This window comes from Antechinus flavipes, chromosome 1 (genome assembly GCF_016432865.1).
Source record: "Antechinus flavipes isolate AdamAnt ecotype Samford, QLD, Australia chromosome 1, AdamAnt_v2, whole genome shotgun sequence".
NCBI classification, from domain to species: domain Eukaryota; kingdom Metazoa; phylum Chordata; class Mammalia; order Dasyuromorphia; family Dasyuridae; genus Antechinus; species Antechinus flavipes.
The window spans coordinates 209,172,758-209,185,267 of record NC_067398.1 but is presented as its reverse complement, the minus strand read 5'-3'; the positions used below and the strand labels follow the sequence as shown (position 1 = coordinate 209,185,267).

General features: G+C 35.9%; 1 protein-coding gene across 2 annotated transcripts in view; it reads right to left on the bottom strand.

The window, feature by feature from the left end:
* The window catches only part of SLC24A2 (solute carrier family 24 member 2), a 283,926-nt gene extending 272,583 nt beyond the window's left edge, over positions 1 to 11,343 (bottom strand). For both annotated transcript variants that reach the window (XM_051995444.1, XM_051995455.1), the window contains exons 1-2: positions 10,907 to 11,343; positions 7,618 to 8,722 (exon numbers count right to left, since the gene is read on the bottom strand). In XM_051995444.1, coding sequence (XP_051851404.1) covers positions 7,618 to 8,559 — 942 coding nt within the window. In that variant the 5' untranslated portion in view covers positions 8,560 to 8,722; positions 10,907 to 11,343. The remainder of the gene's footprint in view (positions 1 to 7,617; positions 8,723 to 10,906) is intronic.
* Positions 11,344 to 12,510: the final 1,167 nt, after the last annotated feature.

The window sequence follows — 12,510 nt, the reverse complement described above, 5'->3', positions numbered from 1 at the left end:
AATTATAAATATTATTAAAAAAACATGATCAAGAGCAGCATAAGTTTTGTCTGAATCAATGATTCTACTCTGGTTTTGTGAAATTTCAGAATATATGCAATTATCAAGCTTTATAAAGTTATAGAATAATTATAAAAGCAAAATTAATTTAATTCATTTTAATTTAATGTATTTAATGCAACTTTTAAAAGGAGTTAGAAGATATTTTGAAATAATGTAATGTAATAACTCCAAAAACTAAAACATTAATTGATCTAATTTGCAGGATTAAGCTGGACAAATTATAAGTAAACTCTTTTTTTAATTAGGCATTTAGTCTCCCTCAAGGTACTGTGGCATAAGGAATAGAGAAATGGATTCAGAGTCAGGGAGATATGGATTCAAGGCTTACCTGAAACATATTTGTTATGTGACTTTGGATGTCATTTAACCCCTCAGTGCACTCAATGGCTCTCTTAGACTGTTAGTAATGGAGATACTGCTAATATTATTGGAAATGGTATTTCCTTCCTGGGAATTTAAAAAAATTGCACCAATAAAATCATACATCAGGACCAAAAGAAAAGTAAAAGTGCTAGTAAAATGAATGAAATTAGATGTCTTTATCATTTCCTAAGTAGATTTTCTAAAGGATTTTGTTGTTTGTTTGTTTGTTTTTCACAATACATAGAGAATACAACAGTGAATGCTTTAATAAATACCACTGAAATTTAGATTTAGAAGAAGCTTTTGATATTATCTAGGCCAACTCTTTAATTTTACAGCTGACAAAACTGAAGCCAAAATGATTAGATAATTTGCTCAAGGCCACATAGTTAGTAAATAGTAAAGCCAGGATTCAAATCCAGGTGCTATAATTTCAAGTACTATCTTGTTTTTACTATGCCATGATTGAGAAGTCTCCAAAACTATTTTTCAGCATATCCTGCTTGAGAAGCCAAAAAATAAGGCAAGGAGCTGATATAATGCTTATAAAAACAGCCATTATTCAAAAACCATTTTCACTTTGATTATTTGTAGAGAACATTCCTCTCAGTGGGGACCTCAGAATTGGGGAAAGCAATTAGCTTGGAATTTTATTTTCTGATTGTCCACCTGTTAATGCCACAGGGCAGTGAATTCTGGATGGAAAGACAGTCTATATGGCTACAGGCCAACAATAACAATGAAAAAAGCAGGGTTTGTTATAGTCAGTACTTTGGGGGAAGACATCTACAAAAATCCCAAAGCATGCCAATAGATAATAATTGTCAAGATTTTTTTCACTCAATTCAGAAATAAAAGAAATTTTCTTACTAAAATCATGCATCGTCATAATAATGATGATAACTGACATTTAAAAAGTGTTTTATGGTTTACAAAATGATCTTACATACAATATTTCTTTTGATACTCATAATGCTATTTGGTAAACTTTATGGTTGTTTTTATTTCCATTTCACCAGAGAAAAAAACTAAAGCTCAGTGAGATAAAGTGGCTTAGTCAGGGTCATGTGAATAATAACCATCAGAAGTAGGGAGTTCTGGGGGTGGAGCCAAAGTGACAGAGTGAAGCCAGTTTCCTACTAAAACCACATGAAATTAAGCCTCTGAACAGAGTTTGATGGAATGAAACCACTCTCCAGCTCAAGATAGACTATAACTTATGAAAGATCAGTGTCATTAGGGTAAAAGGGGTGCTCAGCCCAGCTCAGATAGTGTTTGGGAAAGCCAGTGAGAGGGTCTTAATTACAGCAGATCAGCAACAAAGGCCCTTGGTCCTGGCTCAGTAGTGGAGTAGATCAGTGGGGCAGCCTTTACTCCCAGAGCAGAAGTCAAATTGCCAGCCTGGAAATCCAGGCTATTTCCTGGAGAGAGAGCAGGTAGGACAACCCTTGCTGTGAGCAAGATACCAAACACAAGAGGCCCCTGTGCTCAAAGCCAAGGCTCACAACTGCACAAGAAGCTTGGGAAAAAGTCACAAAATAGAAAAAAGACAGAAATGGGAAAGAAACAGAAAAGAACCTCAACCATAGAAAGCTACAATAGTGATAGGAAAAACCAAAATATTAACTTAGACCAGGATAAAATGGCCACAGGGGAAATCTCAAAGAGTGATATGAATTGGTCTCAAACCCAAAGAGGCTTCTTGGAAATGCTTAAAAGATTTTAAAAGACAAATAAGAGAGTTAGAAGGAAAAATGTAAAAAGAAATGAAAGAGTCAACAGCTTGGAAAAAGGAAAAAATTTGAAGAAATCTATTCCTTAAAAACAATTGACTGAACACACAAAAAAACACCTTGAAAAGTAGAATTAATCAAGTGAAAAAAGAGACATAAAAGCTAATTGAAGAAAATCACAAACTAAAAACCAGAACTGGACAAATAGAAGCTTATAGTTCTATATAGCCCAATTTGCTATTGGGCATAATTAAGGTGAATGGCCAGTTTGAATTAATGAAAAATCTGAATTCTGGATTTTTTTAAGGGAAAAAAGGGTGTTTTATTATTTTTAAATGTATCTGGTAAAAAGAAAAATCCTCACTAAGGGATTTTCAAATTAGACTCCTCATAAAACTTCTTTAATGAGCAGCTAAGATTTATTTGTATCTAGCACATTGTTTTGAATAAATGGTGTTGAAGAAGTTGTTTTGAGAGTACTTAAAAAAGATGTTTTTTTTAAAATAAATACCACTGTATCATGGTGATGACCTTGCAAGGTTTTTTGCAGCACTAATGTTAAGCATTGACACACTTATCAGATATGTATATGTAGATAGAAACAGACCCTACATGTAGACAAATAAATACACACTTTGACAAGTAAGAATGTAAAAGAAGTAGTATATTGAAAGTGAGGGATACAAAATCCAAATGTTTGACTGATATTTATAAAAATATTAAGACAACCAGAGAAAGGCCTTCATCACATTGATTAGATCATATGTGGAAAGATATGGCTATGAAAAAAAATTACTTGTGAAGAACTCCTCCATTTATGAGACTATGGATCTGTTGAAATATCATAGTATTCTACAGAAAGACTGGCAAAAGGCACAATTAAGTTATGCTAAGAGCAATTTATAAAACTGAAAGGAGGGCAACAGATATACAGAAATGGGAAAGATCTGCAAAGATAGCAGTAGCAATCATAATACGCATTTATATAGCACTTTAAAGTTTGCAAAACATTTTACAAACATCTCATTTATTCTCACAACAATTTTTGGTGGCAGTTGCTATTATTATCCCCATTTTACAAATGAGGAAATTGTGGCAGATGGAAGTTAATTATCTTGCCCAGGATTACATAGCTAGTAGGTTTCTGAAGTTGGGTTTGAACTGTTATTCTTCCTGACTAGGTCCTCCTGACTGCCTGATTATTAGAATAAACCATTCTTTTCATCATTGACAGTGAAAATATCACATTTGAACTCTAACAACACCATCTTCAATGTATTAAATGAGGAGAAAAATAATACTAAAGAAAACAAAGACTGAAAAAATGTTTGACTACACTAAGTATGTATACAGAGGAGATCCATACTAGAGATAATAGTATTTTTCAGGACATCAAAAGATCAAAATTTCTGAGAGAAGGGATCGGAAATGATTGGAAAAGATCATGAATATTAGAAATAAGGTAATCAAGAAAATATCAGTAGCTACTGACCCATATAGCACCTTTCCCATTTCAATATAAATAACTTTATGGGGCTACCTATACATGTATTAAGAGTATCCTTGATGAAGGGAACATCCAAGCTTTCAAAAATGATTTTCTGTAAGAAATGACATCTTTATAGTCACAAGATTGACTGTAAAATACAGAGAATGAACATACCACTGTTCTTATTGTAATCTGCACCATTGGAGAGAGCACCAATATCAAGAAGAATCATTCATTGATGGATCTATTACCACCTGCATAATGTGAGGGATATTCCTTTCCCTATGCAGTCACTAACCATTCCAATTTCTTCATGCTTTGTGACTCTTGCTCATCTCTCCCTCTGTCTGTCTGTCTGTCTTTCTCCTCTTTTCCTCCTCCCACCCCTACCTATTAATGCAAATGAACCAGACTGTCATTTTTTGAAGTCAAATTTGCTAAAAATGAATATGTATGAAATGACTGATTATGACACAACATTTATGGGTAACACAAGCTGATGTTTCTAGTCTGAGTTATGTTATTAGCTTGTGACTATAGCCAAGTCACTTGCCTCTGAGTTCCTCATCTCTAATGTGAGGATGACAAAACTTTACCTCCCTCACAAAACCTCTGTGAAGGTTAAATAAAATAATACAAGTATATAATCAGGTTATAATATCTTTATGGAGAAAAATTGATTTTGATAGTAATTCTGGAAGATTCTGATTAGTATGAATAATGAACCACTCAAAGTAACAACATATATTTTAATTCACACAATTTGAAATTATGACTATATAAAATATGGTCTTTGGTCTCAGCTCAATGAAATACATTGCCTGTTGGAATAAAGATGACCATTTTATAGGCTTCATTATACATACGAACTGGGACCTGTCAAATAGCACGTGATTACTTCAGGAAAAGAAAATTATCATTTGTGTCATTTCTGTCCTTCACCAGCATTTTGTGACAGCTAAAAAAAATGGTTCTTATCTCATTTTACTGGCAAGAATTAAATTTAATAAAAGATTCTTATTATTTTCTTTGTGATAAAAATACTACCCTTATGCTAACATTTGTTTTATGTATACATAAAAATTCACCCAGATGCTGGTATGACAACTTTGCATATGTATTTGCTTCTTTGTTTAAAAGCAGAGTCAAGAATTCATTTGTCTTAGTCTCTAAATCTCCATAACCAAATTTCAGTACAAAAAATGTAATTTTGTATCAAAATAATTTCACAAATTTGCTTTTCCTGCACTTTGTTTACCGTTCCCTAATTCCTTCCTGTCTGCAGGGCAGGTTGACCATTAAAATATGAGAAATTGCTTGACCCATGTTAATAAAGACATTGTTATGCTTAGGACATTTATTATAAAATATCCAAATGAATCATTGAATAGCAGAAACAATGAGCACAGTTCAATGATGACCATATATTTTTTGTATCCATATTGCTTTCTGGCCAGCTCAATAGAAGCTCATCTACATAGTGCAATAGGACTAACTATGACAAATTATATTATCAAGTCTACCATGCCATAGTCAACTTACTCCAAAGGTACAGTAATGTGTCCTTATTGGTTTAAAAAACAAACATAATGCTCTACCATAACATCTTTTAAAGAGCTAATTCTGAACAATTTTTATTTAACTTTTTAAAAATGACATTGCTAACTATGAAATGACCAGCTGATTCTCACAACCTTGTGTATGGTTATTATTATTATTATTTTTTTTTTACAGAGGAGGACAAGGATTTTTGGAGACATCAAGAGATTGGCTCAGGGTTACATAGTTACTAAGTATCAGAGGTGAAATTGGAACCAAAGTTACCTTTAATGATAGCTTTAACTTATAACATTAACACTCTCCACCATACCAAGATGTTTCCTACTAGGCTGCTAAAAGGTATCATGGTGAAGAGAAGTGTTCTTCAAAAAGGAGGCTGTTGCTTTTTCTCAATAGGCATGGACTAGCCCCAATGGATGTGTGAGAAACAAATTGGAAATTGGAAAGATGTCACATCTTATCCTTACTCCAGAGTGTCTCCAAATAAACAAAAGAACAACAAAAAATATCTACAACAACAACAACAACAACAACAAAAACCGCCCTTGTCCTCCAATAATCCCCATTTATGTTGTGCAAATTCCTGATTTCATCCCTTTTGAACTCAGTGTTAGCCTCTCTGGGCACTTCAACTTTTCTTTAGACTTCTGAAGGAGTAATGATTACAAAGTATTTTACATCAAAATATTCATGTGTAATAGTTTTTCATGTCATAATTCAGTAGTGTGGGGAATTCATTGTGTGGAAAGTGTCATCAGCAATGTTGATCTTAATTGATCTATGGCTTAATAGCTAAGAATAGCATCTGTAGAGGTGTCCTTAATGAAGTTCCATCCCTCAGATTACCTTATGACTATGGCAGGTATTCTTAGAGAACTGCATTTACCTTTCAGGTGAGTAAGAAGAGTCTTGCCTGAGTGACACTGAGTAAGTGATAGAGATTGTATAGACATGGAGGTGTTGTAATCTGAATATCAGATTGGATTACTTTTGTCTTTTCCCCCACACTATTTTAGTATTCCCATATTAAACACCATTCTTTCAGTAACCAAGGTTCATGATTTCAGTTTCATCCTTGACTTTTCATTTTCCCTTAGCTCACACATCTAATCAATTGCCATATCTTGACACTTCTACTTTACCATCTCTCACATCTTGACATTCTCTATATCCCAGTCACCAGTAAGGTCAGGCAGCCATCACATTTCACCAGCCTACTGCAATTGCCTTTAATTGTTCTTTTTTCTATAAATCTTTCCCTTTTCTAATCCATTCTTTATGTAACTCCAAAGTGATTTTCCAAAAGTACAAACCTCTCCATGTCACTTTCCTGTTCCTATGTCACTGCCCTATAACCAAATAACATTTAAAATAATATTTTGATATAAATTTTCTATTAAGAAAGTAGAATTTGTATATAATATATAAGTAGGTGTAACTATATTTATTGGGGGAACATTCTCAATTTTTTTTTTACTGATGGAGTATATGATAGAAAAAAATCAGATAATGCTGAAAATAAAATCAGGATGACTTAGGTCAAAAATTCATCTCATCTCTGGCTATTATTAGGGTCACTCTGGACAAGTATCTTGAGCTGTATGTATCTTTAAAAAAACCTGCCAATAGCTTAGCTACTAAGTCATAGGTCAATTGAGATCAACATTGGTAATGGGAATTTCTACACCTCAAATTACTGTCACTACTGATTTACAATATGAAAGGCTATTCACATGAATATTTTGACATAAACGCTACACACAAAATCTTTGTAACCACTACTCCTTTAAATATCTAAAAAAGCAAAGACTCAGATTGTTTTAGTGACTTGAAAATTATCAAAACTGATAAATATTTCACTTTCAGTTCTGAGATGAATGTTGTGAATGAAATACATTATATATCCTATTTTTTTCTAGCATCCTAATACCTGAGGTCAGAACAGATGCTAGCTAACTCATGACCACATATAATATATGCGTGTATGTGTATGTATATATATCTATATCTATATATATATAGACAGAGAGAGGGGAGGGAGAGTCTTGCAAGAATATATATACTTGTGCAAAACTATAAATTTTGTCAACTGGGCTATTGGTTCAGTTCTTATTCACTACCCCAAAGTGCAGACCCCATCTTTCAAAAAGACCTTCCACAGCCACCTCCACAGGTGATAGGGAGAGGAGGCAGAATGTGAGGGTAGAATTTTTCTAATGGCACTTTCCTATCTGCTGCTCTGGATGACCTGAGAAGCTAATGTCCAGATCAGAAGGATATATAATGAAAAGTTGGCTCAAATGTTAATTGTGATGCACTGTATATTAGCTACCATGACCCATGAATCTATCACAATTTCACAAATTGCAAAATAATACATAAATAGGAAAAAGAAAAAATACAACCAACCTTTGCATCATTTTCTGCTGCTGTTGCTGCTGCTGTGGCTGCAGTTACTTTCACAACTTTGTTTCTATTTAGCATTTGCTTCACCCATGCTTCCACCTGAACGTTGAATTTCATGAAAGTCACATAGAGAATATAAGCTGTTAACAGCAACAAGCTCTCCCACCATGTGATGAGATTATCCAGAAAAAAAATTATAAGCATGATCAAGTCAATAATATAAAATGAGACATCCCTAAAGAGTGGCCACCAGGTAAGATTTAGGATCTCTCTTGAAAACAATGCACACATCCCAATAACAAATAGGATATTGAATACTGCTGAGCCTACAATTGTACCAATGCCAACATTGCTATGAGCTATGAAGACTCCTATCAGAGATGTGAAAAGTTCTGGAGCTGAGCCCCCAGCAGCCATGAAAGTTGCCCCAGCTACATCATCAGAAATACCCAACTTTTCAGTGATGACTGTCAGAGAAGGAACGAAGAATTCGTCACAGACTATGGCTAAGGCAATGAACATGTAGATCATTCCGAGGACATGAAGAATTATTGCACCTCTTCTTCGTTCTTGAAGAGAAAAGAGGTCTCTTGGATAATCTCCTTGAGGAGGTTCAGTTGCATTTTCATATTGTGTAGAATACGGCTCTGGAGTACCATCCTGAACCTTCTCCTTTAAGTCTAACAGAGTTCTTTGATGGTATCCAGACATTAATTCCGAATGACCTAAACTGTTGGCCCGATCTGTGCTGTGTGTCTCTATCTTGAAAAAGGCACTAGTTGAAAGTGAGAACGTGCAAATGGCCATTATGCCCATGAAGAGCCCTACAATGCGTATTTGTCTCAGTTTTTTCCAGACATTCTGGTGCTTCCTGCAGCCAGATAGTGATTTATCCAAGCACCATTCTTCAAGAAAGCTAGTGGTAAAGGTTTGAGGCAGGGCCATTCTGTATCTTCTAGTGGATATGGTAGTTTCCAGTTTTGAAGATCAATCAGATTGCTCTTTCATACTTTTTTCCCTGATATTTTTAGGTTTAAAATGATGCTTGCAATGTTCTTCTGTATTCAAGTGCTTTTTTATTTCATGTGAAAACCACTCTTCATTTATGCTTTTAAAAGAACATAAATGATAATGAGTTAATATTAAAAGTATAAAACACAAACAACTGACTTTAAGAAAAATAATTCTGCCCCCAAATTGAAAAACTAAGTGAAATAAATCTTGTACAATTGGCATAAGCAAAAACAAACAAGCTTTCCATTAAATCCAATAATATCTGGTTAATTCTAGTATTATTGTTGCTGGATACCAGCAATAAAGATCTGGTGGATCTACTAGTAATAATGTCCTTTTAAATCTCTCAAAGATAAATTACCCCGCCCTCTAATCTTTCAGCATCCAATATTACAGCACAAGGGAAAAGCTTCCCAGAAATGGAAAACTATGTAAGAATATGCCACAGTGGTAAAAGGCACTACTAATAATTATTCATATTACACTATGTGGTTATGTGATTGCACATCCAACAAGTCTGAACTCAGGGGCAATCACAACGGCAAATCAATCCAAAAATAAGAAAATTTAAAACTCACTTTAATATTTATAAATAAATTTTAATAGATATGGAAGGATAGGGATGGAGATGATGTCAATAACTGATTGAAGAATGCAAATTTTCATAGCATGTGAATTTTTTAATCATCAGTCATATTTCATGGATAAGAAAATATGCCTTTTAAAATTTCAAGCTTAGAGGACTATGATCAGGTTTTAATTACCAAAAAGATATTTAGATTGAAAAGCTTTTTTTTTTTTTAATCCTCAGACTTGCTGAAGAATAGAAAAGGTCTAAAGTTAAGGCTTAATGCCTGATTGAAACGAAAGTTATCTCCATAAAGAAGATTACTGTCGCTACTTGTCAAATATGTGTTTTGTAAACATTTTGATAAGATATGTTCTAGTTGCAGCATTATTTTCTACAAACATAGTAAAAATGCTGTTTGTGAAGTGCACCTGAACATATATTAACTTTAAATAACATTTTCTACTGTCTTTCACTTAACAGAAGATCTAAAAGGTATCTGATGAAGCGGAATATATTCTGCTTAAAGACAAACATTCTTTAAAAGAATATTTCTCCACATCAACATCCTCACTTTAGAGGCATTCATAGAGAATACCTCAAGTATAAGGGAGCCAAAGGCATCCTAAACACCAAGAGAAGTCTGGACTCAAGTTTTTAGAGCAGACTAAGACAAATCATGGAAACAGAGCTGCTACCCCCATGATTAGCCTAATTAATCATGGATATTCCTGGACTGATTCTAGCTGGTGAAGCTTTGCAGTCACAAAGGACTAAAGCTTCAGACAATCAGAACTGATCTGAAATCTCAGGGCTCAGCTCTTGCTCCACCCATTCTCAGTTCAGACTAGGTATTCTGCAAATCCACTCTCCATCCCTTTCTTCAGTGTATTCTTGTTTTCCTCTCTATGCAGAGAGCTGCACCCCCTCGAAAAAGTGCGCCACAGACCTCACCGCAACTTTGTAACTTTGCCCGACAGGGTCTCAAACTTTCCCTTGTTAGTTTAACGGAATACAAAATTAAAAAAAAAAAAAACAACACAAATAGCCAACAATATCTATTTTGGAGAAAGAACTGTATACCCGATCAAACGCTGTATCTTTTTTGATATCTCTTTGGAAATAGATATGTGCGCGTGTATGTGTGTGTTGTTGCATTGGAAGATGCAAAAATTTTGTGTCTCTAATCTCCGATTGTTCTCTCCAAAAGCAGCTGTGGCTCTCACTCTTCCCAAAGGGACGGAACCAGCAGAATGAGTGAATGCACGGTTGCCAATCGGCCTGCAACTGACTAGTTTGGCAGGTATTTTATTAAAGCAGCCAGCTGGTTCTTACTGGGGTCTCCTGCTAAGGCCGGGTTTCCTTAGGTTTGATTTTTAATAATCTTAGCTACACCATTCCCCCAAAGCGGGACGTTAGGATTTTGTCTATAGGAGGGTCGAGGTTGGTCGAGGTTATGTTCTGGTTGTCCGAAGACATCTGACTAAGGGAGCGAGTTTGCCAACTATTTTTTTTGGGAGGGGAGCCCCCCACCCAATGTCTCCCATATTTGAAACACCTGTGAAGGAAGGAACTGTGGGCACGAGGGATGGGTTCCCGTAGCGTAGGCTGTTGTAACCGCTTCCCCCACCTCCCCTGTCCCTGCGCTGCACACCCCCCAAGGCTGCGAGTCCGCGCCCAGGGAAGGCGAGTCTCCAGCTTCATACTTACCCTGCACTAGGCTCGTTCCAGTTCCAATATCAGTGGAAGTGCAGCCGTTGTTCCTTTTGCTTTCCTCTGGAATCGTCCTTCACCTTCTTCCTCCCTCTCTCCTTCTGTCTCTCTCTTTCTCTCTTTCCTTTATCTCCACCTCCCACTTATTCCATTCCTTTCCCAGAGGTCTGGCCGCAAAGGCACAGGTTCTCTCAAACAGGCTTCTCTTCCCAGCCTCAGGACAAGCTCCGGGATGAGATTGACCAGCGGGAGCCGCAACCAGTGCTGCACCCTGGCCAGGCTGCTCCCTCCGCCCCCTCTGGCCCCTCCCTCTTTCCTATATGCTGGGTTCAGCGGTGCTGTAGCAGGCTCTCGCTTCTGAATGTCTCTCCATCCCTGTGTTCACTCACCGGGGATTGGAAGCTGGAGTGACTGCAGCAGTCTGTGGCGAGGTTGTCTCTGCAGTGAAGATTTGGGGAACGGGAGGGGAGCGAGTGGGAACCAGACAGGTTTATGTTTTGGGCAGTCAGTCGATGCTGCCCCAGGTTACCAGAGGCTGAAAAGTGTTGCCAACTCCCTGACGTCATCCTAGAATTATTTTATAAAATAAATAAATAAAACCAAAAAAATCGTATTTTAGAGTATAACTATTTTATTTTATTTTTAATTGATGGATTTAGAGTCACCATTTTCAAATTTCACTTCCTGCCAGTTAGTATCTGATGACCTTGGGCAAGCCACAATGTCTCTGGGGCGCCAATTTCCTCAACTATAAAATGAGGACTTTAGACTTGATTCTAGATGGCCTCTAAGGTTCTCTCCAGGTCTAAATCTATGCTCTATTATCCTGATCCGATGAAATGCAGGATTAGTCTCAAAGGATAAGAAAAGCCATTAACTAGCTATATGACCTCAGGAAAATATAATGTGGTGGTTGAGGTATTGGAGGACAGAAAAAGAGGCTCTGGAATGAATGAGTCAGGAGATCTGGGTTCTGTCAGGGACTAAGATTCTCTGCCTCAGGTTTCATTTTTTCAAAATGAAGCTCTTTATCCTGTTAACTTTTAAGTCACTTTCCCTATAACAAATATTAGGACAGTCATAGAAAAAATAAAATTGAGAGCAGAAATAGTTGTGATAGCTTCCTCCAGTCTGAGTGCCTCCCTAGAGAAAAATCTCCTCACATTCAGGAACTTGTGCCAGGAGACCATGGTCAAATTGCATAGTGGGAAATATAGTACCAACAAGAAAGACAAAACCATTATAAAAAACCTGATCTCTCCTCCACTATAGCATATATATATATATCTGAGAGTTGTTAATGTCAATAATTATGGAGGAAGTTTCCGAATCTTAATACCTTGTCAGAACCCAAGTAGTTCACTTAATTATGGTATATAGCCTTATTGCCTTTTTAAACTATGTGCACACAATTTTCCTTTTCTACTCTCCTCAACCTCCAAACTTTTTTAACTTTAGAGTAGACTCTGAGTTGCTTCATTAGACTGGGAGCTCCTTGAGAATACCTTCTTTTATTTGAATTGGTTTAGTTTGATTTTTTAACTTTTTATTCTTGTAGTTTAGCAGAGTTCCTGGCACATATTTGGTATTTAATGCTTATT